General features: G+C 44.4%; 1 protein-coding gene across 2 annotated transcripts in view; it reads left to right on the forward strand.

Moving 5' to 3' along the window:
• KIAA1549 (KIAA1549 ortholog) overlaps positions 1-7118 on the forward strand; it is a 150489-nt gene extending 143371 nt beyond the window's left edge. The window contains exons 19-20 of one of the 2 annotated variants that reach the window (XM_032275858.1): positions 2329-2474; positions 4472-7118. In XM_032275858.1, the coding sequence (XP_032131749.1) occupies positions 2329-2474; positions 4472-4726 (401 nt within the window). In that variant the 3' untranslated portion in view covers positions 4727-7118. The remainder of the gene's footprint in view (positions 1-2328; positions 2475-4471) is intronic. The other variant, XM_032275859.1, reaches the window with a different exon arrangement.
• The last annotated feature ends 9371 nt before the right edge of the window (positions 7119-16489 follow it).

Genomic DNA, 16489 nt, shown 5'->3' on the forward strand with positions numbered 1-16489 from the left:
GTTGGTGGCTGAGCTGGAATGCAAACCCCAGCTTGCTGAGCTCAGTGCGGACTTATGGGGGAAGCCTCTCCTGTATTGTTACGTGAACAACGCAGGGTACAAAAATCCTACCAAATGATGATTTCCGCTACTATAGTGGCTTTACACAGGAGGTGTGCTTTTCTCCCTGTGCAGTTGGTTGAGCCTTTGGAAATGGTGGCAACACTGCGCTGCTCTTACAGCATTTTGCAAGATTTGCTCAAACAACGCCTGTTGGGCAAGCAGTGCTAGTAGTCCCGATCATTTTAATACTGTTCGGGTTTTTCAGTAACTGACCTGGTGCTCCGGTAGAGTGCATTGCTCTGCCCAGAGCCATGACAGCTTTTCCTGACTTTAATTACCATTAAATATCCAAATAAAACCATTAAAGAGTTCTTTTTTTTTTTTTAATGTGGTTGATGATTGGAGGTTGTTGGTCAGGTATTGTAGCTCACAGCTGTAACCCCATCATGCTGGGTGGCCAAAATGGGATGATCTCTTGAGGCTAGGAAGAGTTCAAGACCAGCCTGGCCAGCATAGTGAGACCCTATCTCTTAAAGAATTGAGATAATTGAGGTTGTTAATTAGGCAACTGGAATCGGGATAGACTTAAAGATGGAGGAGGTGCCTGCCTTAGCTTTGGGCGCTTGGAGCCGTTTAGCTGCAGTTGGAGCATCACAGGTGAGTTTGATGATAGCAGATTTGGAAATGTATGGTTTTTTTTTTTTTTTTGGAGATGGAGTCTCACTCTGTGGCCCAGGCTGGAGTGCAGTGGCATGATCTCGGCTCACTGCAACCTCTGCCTCCCAGGTTCAAGCAATTCTCCTGCCTCAGCCTCCCGAGTAGCTGGGATTACAGGTGCCTACCACCAGGCCAGGCTAATTTCTGTATTTTTAGTAGAGACAGGGTTTTACCAGGTTGGCCAGGCTGGTCTTGAACTTCTGATCTCAGTTGATCCACCTGCCTCAGCCTCCCAGAGTGCTCGGATTACAGGCATGAGCCACTGTGCCCAGCCGGAAATAAGTATTTCTGTTTCACAGTACTTAAGGATCACTTTTTTCCTCCCTTAATTTGCAGTATAGGTGTATTTCCATATGCCCCAAGCTGATGAGGAAGAAAAATATTGTTTATTACCTGGCTTCCATAGCCACAGGAGGCCGCAGATGTCTGAGCGTATGAGTGTTGTAGAGTGATTAGCTCTACAGAGTCCTCTGGCTCTGTCACCAGCTCACTGCACTGATGAAACTGGGGGACTGGTTTTAATTATATTGTGGCTACATTACAGACATAATATGAGTTATAATGAAAATATACTTTAAAATGCTGAATTTAAATACATATATATCCTGCCTTTTAAGGAAAAAAATAAGCGTATTGTATATCCAGGTTCCTTGTGAATCTCAAAGCCACAGGCTTCAGCTTCATGATGACTCTAAACCTTCCACTCCTTTCGTAATCAATGAGCTGCTCCTTATTGGTAACCTCCACAGAGATGAATGGAAGAACCTTCTGTTGTACCATTTATCCCCAGTCCTGATGTCTAGCCACGAAAATAAGGGCAAGCACTGTCAGCCTCTGAATTCAAAGGAAGTCAGAGTCCAGGAACCAAGAAGCTCATGGTCTGTTTTTCTTAGGAAATACCATTTCTGGAGATACAACTGGTACAAGTCGTGATCCCTTGTCCTTAAGGAGTGCACTGGTCAGAGCTGAGAGTGTCTTCTGACAGGGTGTTTTGGGGGGAATACACCCTGCCTAGGCATGGGGAACTCATGGGGAAACAGTTGTATCAAGGCTGGGATGGGGGTTCCACTGGGCTGTTGCTGTGCTCACAGGGAGGAGGGTCACCCTCACGCAGCACTTCAGGAGAGGAGCCAGCAAGCTTTCTGATGGGCTGCTAGGAAGCGCGAGGGAAAGAGGAATTGGGCATAGGGTATAGTTTTTAGATCTGAGCAAGTAGGACTACATTGTCCTATGTGGAAATGGGGATGGTGAAACAGGACAGGCTTAGGCAGGGGTGAATGTCGGGGAGTCACGAATTCTGTTTCAGACTTTTTGCAGTGGGATTTTCTTCTTTCATTTGTTTATTCGGATCGCTTGGTCCACGTTGCTTCGTGGTGCATTTCCCTACCTACCAGACCCTCAGGAAATGCTGACAGTATGGCAGTTGAGGTGAGATTTCTGGAGCTAGAACTGGTACCAAGTCATGACCCCTAGTCCTGAAGGAGTGCAGTGGTCAGAGCCGACAGTGTCTTCCTCAGCAGCCACACTCTCCTAAAATGTTGACCAGACCACTCCACCATGTTCTTCTAGGCTCCCAGATCCAGCACCTGACGCAGGTGGGAATTGCCAGCAGAATGGGAGCTCAGCCGGTAGAAATCCCATCAAGCAGAGGCAGCCAGTATGGGGCGCCAGGCTGGCCTTCGTACGGGGAAGATGAAGCGGGGCGAAGAGAGGCCGTGAGTATCTCCTGTTGGAGTCATCAATTACAATTTAGATATAGGCCAGGCACGGTGGCTCACGCCTGTAATCCCAGCACTTTGGGAGGCTGAGGTGGGCAGATCATGAGGTCAGGAGTTTGAGACCAGCCTTGCCAACGTAGTGAAACCAGGTCTCTACTAAAAATACAAAAAACCCCACAAAAATTAGCTGGGCGTGGTGGCAGGCACCTGTAGTCTTAGCTACTCGGGAGGCTGAGGCAGGAGAATCACTTGAACCTAGAAGGTGGAGGTTGTAGTGAGCCAAGATCGCACTGCAGCACTCTAGCCTGAGTGACAGAGTGAGACTCCGTCTCAAAGAAAAACAAGTGTAGACATAATCCCTCAATTTAGCAGCTTCTGCTTTGGGGGTCCCTTTTTAAAACCGACGTCAAGAAAACTTTAAATCTCTCTCACGTTTCCCAATTGCTTGTGTTTCGGTTTACAGTTTTAGCATCTCACTTTCGGGAAGTATGTAATTTTTCTTGAGGCAGAGTTCAAGCTTTCAATAGTAAATTTGAATCTATAGTTGACTAAACTCTGGAGTTCATGTTTGGTGGGATCGCCGTGTAGAAATTCCTGCTCTTCTACAGCATTTGTGATTCATTGTGGGTTTATTAACGTCATTTGTATTGTGACCATGAGTAGGTAATTTTGTAATAAGCACACAGTTGGGGACATTTTAAGACACAGGGTTTCTTTTTGAGACTTCTGTTCGCTCACTCAGTATGAACACCCGTGATTCCTGCAAGTGCTCTCATTTGCCTTTCTCAAGAACTGTACATCCTGGGGGAATAAATTAATGAAGTTGAAAATGAAAACCAGAATATTACTTTTTGTTTTATCCTTATCATTATGCTACAGTGTTCGTTGCATTTCTGTACCTTCCCAACAGACACACTAAATTCCTTTCATATCCGGATTCTCTTGCTTAATCAAAGGACGCTAACTTTAGAATATGACATTTCCCTAAAAGAGACATTGTTATAGTCTCAGGTATCTGCTTTAAGTTTGCTGCCATTTCTCTTTTTTTGTCTTCATGTTGCCCAGCTTAGCTTCATGAGATGTTTGGGGTTGGTTTTGGTGTTTTGCTTTTTATAAAAAAATGGAGACAGGGCTCACTATGTTGGCCAGGCTGGTCTCGAACACCTGGCCTCAAGGCAGTCCTCTCTCCTTGACCTTCCAAAGGATTGGAGTTCCAGGCGTGAGCCACCGTGCCTGGCGTGGGGTGTTAAGATTTTCCTGTCACATCCACTTTGGAGCACCACTTGGTCACTATTTGGAGAAGTGGAACGTAGAAAGAACCAAGAGCTGGAATGCCATCTTTGGCTCATGAATAACTTGGCCCCAGCATATGTTTTTAGTACACAGATTTAAGTACTCTTACATATAAATGCAAAGAGACATTTTTTTCCACTGAGAAAAAAAAGAGAAAAAAAAAAACATGAAAAAAATTCTGAAAAGTGTAATCATTCTTGTGAAACTACTGCCAAATTAATCTGTATGCTGCAGATATCAGCAACACTATTTTATACTTTAGTGCAGATAACTTTTTAAAGAAAAGGCTCTACAGAACCCCCAGTAGACAGACAGACGGACACACACAAACATACACAGGCACACAAAGAGAGCAGCCAGATAAAGCGGAAGATGGTGGTTTTGTGGGCGTCAGTCCAGGGCAGAGGCAGCTGTCCCCCTTGCCTGTCTTGCGTGGATCCACTTACCTCCTTCAGCAATCAGATATCACACGGCCTTTCACCTCCTGGGGCACTCCAGCCTCCCCCTCCCTGTTCTCCCCAGCCCCCTGGTGTCTTCACCCCTCACCTCCACACGGGGGCGTAGGCGGCAGGGCCCTGTTGGAGGGCTGAGTTCGTGGATGGATGTGGGCGGTCCTGGGAACCTTCCCAAAGCCAGTTTGCACTTGACATTCCCGCTTTTCCTTCTGTAGGAAGTACAGTAACGTTTGCCGTGTTTTTCAGACACACATGCTCGGCCATCAAGAGTATTCTTCTTCACCGCTATTTCAGGTGCCAAGGACTTCAGGCAGGGAGCCCTCAGCTCCTCCCGGGAACCTTCCCCAGCGGGGGCTGCAGGGCCCCGGGCTGGGTTACCCCACCAGCTCCACGGAGGACCTGCAGCCCGGCCACTCCTCAGCCTCTCTCATCAAAGCGATCCGCGAGGAGCTCCTCCGGCTCTCCCAGAAACAGAGCACCGTGCAGAACTTCCACAGCTGATCGGCCCGCCTCGCAGATTTGCCAAGTATCCGCTTCCCGTGGAAGCAACACCAAAAGGAAATCAACTGAGTGGGTGTTTGTAAGAGGAAGGAGCGCCTCCTGGGCAGCCTGCCCGCTGGAGGGAGCAAGTTGCGATTTCCAAGATGCCATGAGTCATGTGACAGCTCGTGAGCCTTTCACTGGGCTGGCAATTGTGTGACCACTTGGGTTCGGTTGCAATGTATGTACTTTGGCCACAAGCCAGCAGCACTTCACAAAAACAAAACACAAAACTAAGCTAACAAAAGGACTGCATTCGTCTCTTTTTTAAAGGCAGTGATTAAAATGTATAGACCGCATCGGGATGAAAGGAACCAAGAGTTTCCGTGGGATGGAGACTGGTACGTGTACGATGAACCTGCTGCTTTGTTTTCTGAGAAGCGGTTTGAAGACATTTTATGAACAGCTGATTTTTCTCTTTTACTCCATAGGAACTTATTTTAATAGTAACATTAACGACAAGAATACTAAGACTGTTTGGGAATTTTAAAAAGCTACTAGTGAGAAACCAAATGATAGGTTGTAGAGCCTGATGACTCCACGCGAAGCCATCACCTGCATTCTTCCTCCTCCTTCTGGTGCTACAGTTCCAAGGGCCCTTCCCCTTCATGTCTGAAACGCAACTTTGGCTTTTTCAATGGAAGAATAAGTTAAAGGTTTCATTTTGTCCTAGAAAAATCCCTCCCAAAGCAGGGCAAAAAGCTGAATATTTATTTGGTTATCCCAAATACAGACCGAAGATTAGATCTCCGTTCTTAATTGCTTTTGCTGTTTCTTAATTCGGCACACGTAGCTCCTGGCCACGTCCCAATTCAGCACGGATCGCTAAGCCCAATCCTATAAAATGAGGCTTTTGAGAGATCCTTACTGATCCTTTCTTCCACTTTGCTGTTGATTTATTCACAAATTATGTTTGAATGAGAAATCTGTAAGCAAAAGTTATGTAATAATTCCCAGGACCACCAAATTGTTATGCATACATCTCTACCAGTCACATGCCCTGTGTTCAAAACCTGGAAGTGAAGTTGAGTTCAGTTCAGCCTCTTTGTAACGAATCAAGCAATGTAAAAGAGCTTTGAGACTTCAAGGAAAAGGAGAGAATTGTTTCTCATTTCTGATTTTATTGTGCTATTCTGTCGAGTGGCTATTAAAATTGTCTTACGCTCTTTGGGCCTAAGAGGGGATCATCTTGATGAAGGTTTACTCCTGATGTAAACATTTCCCCACATTCCAAATCATGGTAAAGAAAACAGTGACAAGGGTACCTGAGTGAAACTCAGAAGAAAAGCAGGCTTAGCTAAGAGATTTTTCCACTATGAACCCGTTTTTATTAGATCAACGAATACAGTCATGCATCGCTTAACGATGGGGATGCATTCTGGGAAATGTGTCATCAGGCTGTTTTGTTGCTGTGCCAACATTCTAGAATGTACTTACACAACCTACATGGTCTAGCCTACTACATACCTAGGCTGTGTGACGTGGTCTGTTGCTCTTAGGCTACAAACCTGTACAGCATGTTACTGTGCTGAACACAGTGGTATTTGTGTATCTAAACATATCTAAACATAGAAAAGGTATGGTAAAAATACAGTTTTATAATCTTATGGGACTACCATCAATATGCAGACCATCACTGACCAAAACATCCTTATGTGTGCATGACTGTACTTTTAATTGAATAACAGGTGAGGGGCTAGAATTTGGGGCTCTGACTAATCAAAACCTGTGTATCTGTGCCAAGTTTTGAGATCCCTAAAACAGCTGAAACAGGTTTCCAAAGTGGAATCATTGGATTTCAAAACCGTGTTTCAGGCCTGTCGTACAGATTTAGAGTCTTACAATATGAGGAAAGTTGGTTCTGGGGAGTGGAGCCAGTTTTCATCTGGACAGAAGGGGTGCAGGAGAGTAAGTCTCTCAAGGATGATAAAGGACGGGCGGCATCTTGTCAGGCGACCCTCAGAGGCTCCAAGGAGCATTGGAGAGAAGGGCCCCTTCTGGGTTTAATACCTTGGTCTTGGTTTAATACTAGACTCTCCCCAAACTGAAGGATTCTCTTTGCATGTCACTCAAAAATACCAGGTTTGCTGTATATTGTATTAAGAACTTCAGATATCCAAGCAGAATTTTATTCTGGACACCATATAATGAATTCAAATCATGTGACAGCAAATGGGATAAATGGCCCCTTCTCTTCCAGTTCTGCTCAGTGCCATAAGGGTTTGCACATAGAGTATATTAAACATGGTGACCTCCTTTGAGCGTTGCAGAAAGAGGGCTCTGTTTCAAAGTGGGCTGACTATAACAGCAATTTTGATGCCTTTCAAACTACCATAAAGGGATTTTAACTGTATTTTTATTGTTAGAAACAATACACCTTTAAACAGATGTCCAGACCAAAGATGATGTGTAATATACAGCCGGTGGTTATGGGGTGGTGTGAGCAGGCCCCCGGGTGCCCCGATCACCAGCACTCTGTCGGTGGTCATAAAGCACACGTGGTGTGTACTTGCTTCCTCTCAAGGCCTGCCACAACAGTTTCACCAATCACCAAACTCAGAACAAACTAGCTGTGTGGGCAGCACCATTCCCCCAGGCATCTTCAGACACTCAATTAACGTGATCCGTGAAAAGAAGGTCCTCGTGTGGACGGTGTGTGGCTTTGGAGTCCATTTCTGGAAGTACTCTACAATGAACAGTTGAATTTCATGTCTATTCTTTTTTCCTATTTTAAAAAGTTCTAGTGGTAACACAAACTGTACATTTGAGTCAGAATGTTTGGAGACATGATTGTTTTTTTCAGAGTCTACTTTGTCTCTCACTGACTGTGTCAGATTCCTTCTCTGAACTTCATTCTCCCCATCAGCCAGACAAGAACAGGCCTCCCTCGCCACCTTCCAGGCTCCCCAGTTGTGAGAATCAGATGCGATCATGTGTGCAAATGTTCTGTGAGGAGGGAGCATAAAGCACTGTGAGGAGGGAGCATAAAGCACGATAACGTGCTATCGATGTGGATGCCCTAGGATGAGCGCTGTGATACCTACGCCCCTGCAGTGAGTGGCTTCACACATGGGTGTTGAGCAAAACTGAAAGTTCCATGTGACTCATCTTCCTCACTCCCATTTTGCTTTAAATTCACTTCCTTCACTAATTTTCAAATGGCATTTATTAAGCATCTTTCTGCTCCCGATTTTCTGGCATCTCTGGCCCCAAATAAGCCAGCAGACATGAGCCTTGCCTTCTGAGATTTTAGAATCTAAGATAGTACGAGTGGGTATAAAAGATGGAAGATACAGATAAATAGCATCAATAAGATTCATTCGAAGAGGTCAGGCGTGGTGGCTCATGCCTGTAATCCCAGCACTTAGGGAGGCCGAAGCAGGTGGATCACTTGAGATCAGGAGTTTGAAACCAACCTGGCCAACGTGGTAAAACCCTGTCTCTCCAAAAAATACAAAAATTAGCTGGATGTGGTGGCATATGCCTGTAGTTCCAGCTGAGGCATGAGAATCGCTTAAACCTGGGGGACAGAGATTGCAGTGAGCTGAGATTGCACCACTGCACTGCAGCCTGGGTAACAGCAAGAGTCTGTCTCAAAAAGAAAAAAAGACACAAATGCATTAGGTATCCAGAAGAAGTTGTGGAAGTTGCATGTTTGGAAATGCGGGATCTGGGGAGCCGTCAACTTCGGAAGTGACTTTGAAGGCAGGGCAGTTACCCAGGCAAATGGTGTGGAAGGAAGAGCTGAGTGTGGGCCTGGGAAAGGCTACAGGCATGAGGTGCAGCTGCCAGTGAAAACGAACCTGATCTTGATCCGCCTTAGTATGGGGACAGAATCCCCGACTGCACTATTGAGGGAGTTTTAGAAGAGAAGGAAGAGGTGCTGGGAGGATGCTTTTGCCGTCGTACAGCAAGGAGATGACTAGGGCTGTGAAGATCTACAGAGGAAGTGCTCCAGTGTGGGGGTAGGGGCAAGGGAAGAGGACGAAAATGATGAGGATGACACTGAGGTCGTTGTTTTGAGCCGATCTCAGCAGTGTTTGGCCACGCCAAATCCTTTGTGGAGCATAGTGAGCTGTCAATATATATATTCAGCTTCTTTACAGCTACCTACAGTTTTTCTCCAAATTTTATTAATTTCATAGTGTTTTGATTTGGGTGGCTTTTAAGCTGTGGGTGTTTGCCAGCCAGATATTTCCTGGCATGCAGCCTGTGAGGCAAAGCACAGGTGAAGGTAGGCACGAAAGGCTTTGGGCTAAAACCAGCAGTTCTTTGCTGTAGGAGTCTCTCATTTCCTGCGGACGGGGTCACTGTTCCTGCCTTTGCACGATAAGTGCTCCAGTGACCAAACCAGTCATTCGGACACTGATTTGCAATGCATTGGTGGTAATTCACAAATTAATCATTACATAAGCCTCTCTTGCCCCTTTCATACTAGATTCTCAGACATGAATGAATTTGCCGTTGGGAAGGAAAGCTGGTTAAGGTTCTGCGCACAGGGGTAGGGGGACTCCAGTCTTAACTCCCACGCTAACTTTAGCGGAGTTTTCACTGTCGTCCTCTCTACCTCCGGAGCAAGTCTCCAACACCAGTCCCAGAGCCTGCTTATCCATATTTGCCCTGGCCGGGAGCAGGAGAAAGTTCACTTCTGCACCAGCAGACAGCATGTGAACACAAAACACATTTCTATGGCATAGTCAGTTGAACTTCATTTTTACATTTAACATGTTAACACATTCTAACAGGGTTTCTATGAGCAGCTGCTGTAACATAAAATGTAATAGACTTAACGCTTGTTATCTAATGAACAAGGAGTGTGTGACTTCAGGTTTCTTTTGATATTCTTGGAGGTGATTGTCAGTGTTTAAATGAGACTACTTTCTTCGCTATGAAGATGACTTGAAAATTGCAACATCATGGTACATTGCCAAGTTCATGCTTGTGTGTGTGACAGTAGACTTGATAATTTATCTTAAAACACAGCAGCATTGAAATTTTGGAAAAGAATATTAAATGCCTTTGGAAACATGAAATAAAGTTAGGAGCCAGTGAGAAAGTGACAAGCAATGAATGTTTTAATGCACTATAGTTAAAATGGCTTCCCACAGGGTAGAGAATTATCCAGGATCCTTACTTTTCCTTCTTCCTCCAGGTCTTTCAGGGGTGACTTCACATTTCTAAAAAACAGTGAGTAGTCTGGGCCTGGTGGCTCACGCCTCTTATCTCGACACTTTGGGAGGCTGAGACAGGAGGATTGCTTGAGGCCAGGAGTTTGAAACCAGCTTGGGCAACATAGTGAGACCCCGTCTCTACAAAAAAATTTAAAAATTAGCTGGGCATGGTGGCATGTGCCAGTAGTCCCAGCTACTCAAAAGGCTAAGACCAGAGGATTGCTTGAGCCAAGGAGTTGGAGGCTGCAGTGAGCTATGATCATGTCACTGCACCCCAGACTGGGCTACAGGGTGATGTCCCATCTCTGAAAAAATAAAAAGAGTGAATAGGTAAAAGGGACAGAGGTGAAATTTTGAGTGATTTGAGTCTCTTGCAGTCCCTGATTACACAGAACCTTTCTGGGCTACTTGAGCATCAGGAATAGTCTTTCTAGTACTTGCCAGATTTCAAGTATTCGTAACTTGACTCCCTAAGTGTACAAGTTGGGAACAGTAGAGAGCCAAGTTCAAGTCACATACCCTGTACTGTGCCTCCCGCAAGTGCGGGGAGAGAAGAGGGAAGTGCTAGAGGAATTGAGGCTCCACTCATTCATTTAGTTGCTCTAAGTACCAGAGGACTCGTTTCAGAGAAGGGGAGCAGGAACACCCTCAACTTTGCCCTCCTCCAGAGCATCTCTGGGACGCATGGAGCCTGGGCTGGCGTGAACAGGAAAGGTTGCCCGGCAGAGCTGCCCCGGCATGCTGACTTGTCTCCCCTCCTTTGTCAAGGTCCATGTTTTTCTGGCTCTTCCTGCACACTCATTCCTAGATTATGAGCGTTCATGTACGAAAATGTGCAGAGCAAATTGAGGCCACCTGTGGCGTCAATACTGCAACTTAAACTTGACAATCATAGTTTGCTGGTCTCAAACAGGCACTTAAATCTCAGTATGGGTATACGATTTAATAATCGACCCCTCCCTTCTATTTGTTGGTTATGTTTCTATCCTTCAATAGCTGCACTGTTTTCTAATGTGCTGTAGAGTTTTTGAAATAATTTATGCAAGTATTTGGTTTCCATGTTTACAGTTTATACAGCTTTCCTAGCATTTTAAATGGAAATGTCAATAAATGCTATGAATTGGTGTCAAAGTGATATTTTCTGTTGATTTCCTTTGCAACATGATCGTTTTCTTGTTTGTAAAATGTGAGACGTTGGATGAGATGATCTTTCCGTTCTCTAATTTTGTGTCTCTGGTGAGAACATCTAGTACTTTTGTTACTGGTGGAGGGTGTCCAGGTTCTAGGCGTCTTGAACAAAGAATTGGACAAAACTCACAAAGCAAGGAAAGAATGAAGAAATATGTAGAAAATGAAAATACACCCCACAGTGTGGGAGCGGGCCTGAGCATAGGGGCTCAAGGGCCCCGTTACAGAATTTGTGGGGGTTTAAACACTCTCCAGGGGTTTCCATTGGTTACTTGGTGTACGCCCTATGTAAATGAAGAGGATTAAGTAAAGTCATGCGGTCATTTACTCGGCATATACCCTGTGGAGATCTTTCCTGTCTTAGCTGAAGGGTGACTCGGCCTTGTGTTCCCTCTCTCAGGACCCCATTTTCCTGCCTCACTTTCATTGTCCAAGGAATTTGGGTACAGGTATTGTATTCAGTGCGTGGAATTTGCAGACTTGTTTTCACTCCTGCTTCCCTGTGCTACTCCTTTCTACTCCATTTAATTTGATTGCTACCCCCTTATTAAATGGATGGATCCCCTAAGAGCAGATTCAGCTAGGAATTAAAAGATTAGTACCATACAGTTTAGAAAGAGGAGATGATCAAAGCCCACACAGACTTGAAAGCTAATAGGGTAAACCTAGAGTTGTTTACAAAACCCAAGACAACAAGAATCCCTTGAAACTTAGAAAAGGGGACGGGCATCGTGATTCATACTTGTGATTCCAGCACTCTGGGAGGCCGAGGCGAGTGGCTCACCTGAGGCCAGGAGTTTGAGACAAGCCTGGCCAACATGGCGAAACCCCGTCTCTAATAAAAGTACAAAAAAAAAGAAATTAGCTGTGCGTGGTGGTGGGCACCTTTAATCCCAGCTACTTGGGAAGCTGAGGCAGGAGAATTGCTTGAACCCAGGAGGCGGAGGTTGCAGGGAGCCAAGATCGTGCCACTGCATTCCAGCCTGGGTGACAGAATGCAACTCTGTCTCAAAACAAAACAAAATCCCAAAATCAGAGCTCAGAAAAGGAAAAGGAACTCAAAACACAGTGGAATATAACAACTAAATGATGCAGAATCCTGAATAGGATCTTGTAATGACAGCAATCACAAAAGAGAACATTAGTGGGGAAACATGAAACCCAATTAAAGTCTATAGTTAACAGTATTGTGCAAAGATTAACGTATTGGTTTTGCTAACTTTATTATGGTTATTGAGATTATAATGTTAGAGGAAGCTATATAAAAGTTATCCTGAAATCCTCAAAATCACTTTTGTATCTTTTTTTCTAAATCTAAAAGTATTTAAAATTATAAACATGAGCCGGGCGTGGTGGCTTATGCCTGTAATCCCAGCACTTTGGGAGGCTGAGGTGGGTGGATCACAAGGTCAGGAGTTCAAGACCAACCTGGCCAATTTGGTGAAACCCCCTCTCTACTAAAATTACAAAAATTAGCCGGGCGTGGTGGCACATGCCTGTAATCCGAGCTACTCAGGAGGCCGAGGCAGGAGAATCACTTGAACCCGGGAGGCGGAGGTTGCATCACACCACTGCACTCCAGCCTGGGTGACAGAGCAAGACTCCATCTCAAAAAAAGAAACCAATTATTATATATATTTATGTAAACAGGAATCCAGCACAGATTAAAGCCCACAGACCTTCTGCAGAGGCTAGTATAATCCTGGCCTGTGCATCTACCACCCAGTGACTGCAGCACGTCTCAGGGCAAGCTGCTAACTTTGAAACCACAGTTAACAATTCCAAGTCTTGGCAGAAAATAAGCCTTCAAGAAGGAGAGCTCATGGGATCAACCAAAAGGGTAATTTAAATCTAAAAATTCAAGAAAATAGGCCAGTATGAAAGAGATAAATAATGTTAGATGTTTAAAGAGGTTAAAAAGAACTAAGAACAGGATATTACATAAAGGTCTAAGCAAATTTGCCAAAACCAAAAATAAGTTCTCAGAAGAAAAGGACTTTTTTTTTTTTGAGACAGAGTCTTGCCCTGTTCCCCAGGCTAAAGTGCAGTGATGCAACCTCAGCTCACTGCAACCTCTGCCTCCCAGGTTCAAGCTATTCTTGTGCCTCAGCCTCCCAAGTAACTGGGACTACAGGTGTACACCACCACGCCTTGCTAATTTTTGTATTTTTAGTAGAGACAGGGTTTCACCATGTTGGTGGGCTGGTGTCCATCTCAGCTCCCTGCCACCTCTGCCTCCCGGGTTCAAGCAATTCTCCTGCCTCAACCTCCCAAATAACTGGGATTACAGGTGCCCACCACCACTTCCAGCTAATTTTTGTATTTTTAGTGGAGTTGAGGTTTCACCATGTTGGTGGGCTGGTCTCGAAGTCCTAGTCTCCAGCAGTCCACCCACCTCAGCCTCCCAAAGTGTTGGGATTGCAGGTGTGAGTCACGCTGCACCCAGCCAGAAAATAAATCTTTAAAAAACACAATATACACACAATGGTCAGATGTTTTAATATTTTACACATACCTGAAGAAATATAACAATTTTAATAACTTTATATTATGTTTTAATCTAACTTTAGATGGAAAACAACAAAAATAGTGGAAACTAACTAATAGAACTTATTACCCTACAAGATTTTATATGCTCCAAATGGAAATGGAAATGATAGAAAAGCAAGGAGTTTCTAGAAACAGCTAAGACTTACAAGAAAGGGCAGGCTGGTCCCACACTCACAGCCTGAACCCTGAGTTTAAATGAACATAGCTGGGCGTGGTGGCTCACCCCTGTAATCCTAGCACTTTGGGAAGCTGAGGCAGGTGGATCACCTGAGGTTGGGAGTTCAAGACCAGCCTGAGCAATATGGAGAAATCCTGTCTCTACGAAAAATACAAAATTAGCCGGGTGTGGTGGCGCATGCCTATAATCCCAGCTACTTGGGAGACTGAGGCAGGAGAATGGCTTGAACCCGGGAGGCGGAGGTTGCAGTGAGCACAGTAGTGCAGAATGCAATACTATCTGTTTTTTGAAAAAGTGTGCAAAGTGATTGTGCCATTGCGCTCCAGCCTGGGCAACAAGAGCGAAACGCCGTCTCAAATAAATAAATACGGATTTGAGCCATAATTGGCATTTCTTGTCTCTCTCTCTCCTCTTCCTCTTTGCAGCTGCCAAGCAGAGCTCAAAGTGTAAAGAAAAGAATAACAAGAACAGAACTCCTTTTGTTCAGCTTCTGAGTTAGGTAATTAATAAAAAAATTCTCATTGGATGATGCCCTATTAAATAACTTGCTTCCTCTACAGAACTGTAGCACTTTCCTTGCCACACCCATCCCGGAAGAAATGGAGGTGGCTGGGTTCGATTTCTCTACTGTTAAAGACTTGAAAAGTTGTAGCCACAAACCTAGGTAAACCACATTTGTGTAGCTGAACTATTATTTGTTGTACTGTGCCAAAGTATAGCATTACAGAAGTGTAAAACACAGAACCTATTTGGAAAACTCGGGAAGTTGTTTCTGAGTGCCTGGAAGTTGTTTCTTGTTCCATCAGTACCTTGAAAATATGCATTAGTGTAAGTCCAGGTATACGTTGGAGATACTGCAGATTCGGTTCCAGACCACTGCAGTAAAGCAAATCATGAACTCTGTGATTTTCCACTGTATACAGAAGCTGTATGTACACTATGCTATAGCTTATTAGGGATGCAATACTATTCTGTTATTTAAAAAAGTGTACATGCTCTAATTTAAAAATACTTTGTTGTTGAAAATGCTAACAATTCTCTGAGCCTTCAGCAGGCCACAATCTTTTTGCCGGTGGAGCGTCTTGCCTCCCTGTTGATGGCTGCTGACTCATCAGGCGGTGGTTGATGAAGGTTGGGGTGGCTGTGACAATTTCTTAAAATGCACGACTTCTTAAAATGCACAATTTCTTAAGATGAACTTTGCCACATCAATGGTGTTGGAAATAGATGCTTGGTGTGATGCAAAGAAAAATTAGCACTGAGACAAAGGATCTTTCAGCAACGCAGTTTTTACTTCCAAACCCCTATTAATGTTGATATTTTGACCCCCTCCCATGAATTGCGAATGTTCTTAATGGCAACTAGAGTGAGGAATCATTTCCAGAAGGGCTTCAATTGACTTTGCCCAGATCCATCAGGGGAATCACTGTCTATAGCAGGTATAGCCTTATGAAATGTATTTTTTTTTTTTTTTGAGACAGGGTCTCATTCTGTCACCCAAGCTGGAATGCAGTGGTGTGATTGGTACTTACTGCAACCTCCACCTCCCAGGCTCAAGCAATCCTCCCACCTCAGCCTTCCCAGCAGCTGGAACTACAGGAGCGTGCAATGACACCCAGCTAATTTTTTTGGAATTTTTGTAGAGATGGGGTTTTGCCATGTTGCCCAGGCTGGTCTCGAACTTTTGAGCTCAAGCAATCCAACTGCCTTGGCTTCCCAAAGTGTTGGGATTACAGGAATGGACCACTGTGTCTGGCCTGAAATGTTACTTCTTAGTAAGACTTGAAAGTCAAAATGACTCCTTGATTCCTGGGCTACAGAATGGATATTGTGTTACAAATGAAAACAACATTAATCTCTTTGTACATCTCCATCAGAGCTCTTGGGTGACTAGTAGCACTGTCTATGAGCAGTAATATTTTAAAAGAGATCTTTTTTCTTGAGCAGTAGGTCTCAACAGTGGGCTTAAAATATTCTTTAAACAATGCTATAACAGATGTGCTGTCATCCAGACTTTGTTATTCCATTTATAGAGCACAGGCAGAGCAGATTTAGCATAATTCTTAAGGGCCATAGCATTTTCAGAATACTCAATGAGGACTGGCTTCAACTTGAACTCACCAGCTGCATTCACCCCTAACAAGAGAGTCAGCCTGTCCTTTGAAGCTTTGAAGCCAAGCATTGACTTCTTCTCCTCTCTTGCTATGAAAGTACTAGATGGCATGTTCTTCAGTGGAAGGCTGTTTAGCTACACTGAAAATCTGTTCTTTACAGATTTCATCTTCCTCAGTTTTCTTAATTAGAGCTTATGGTTAACTTGCTGCAGCTTCTAAATCAGCACCAGCGCTGCTTTACTTTTATGCACTTCTATGTTATAGAGACAGTTTCTTTCCTTAAACCTCATGAACCAGCCTCTGCTAGCTTCAACCCTTTCTTCTTCAGCTTCCTCACCTCTCTCAGCTTTCATAGAATTGAAGAGAGTTAGAGCCTTGCTCTGGATTGGGCTTTGGCTGAAGGGAATGTTGTGGCCAGATTGATCTTCTATTCAGACCACTCAGACTTTCTCCATGTGAGCAATAAGGCTGTTCCTCTTTCTCATCCTTCGTGTATGCATTGAGGCAGTACTTTTCATTTTGT

Source organism: Sapajus apella, unplaced genomic scaffold (assembly GCF_009761245.1).
Source record: "Sapajus apella isolate SASKATOON/1434 unplaced genomic scaffold, GSC_monkey_1.0 scaffold7, whole genome shotgun sequence".
NCBI lineage: Eukaryota > Metazoa > Chordata > Mammalia > Primates > Cebidae > Sapajus > Sapajus apella.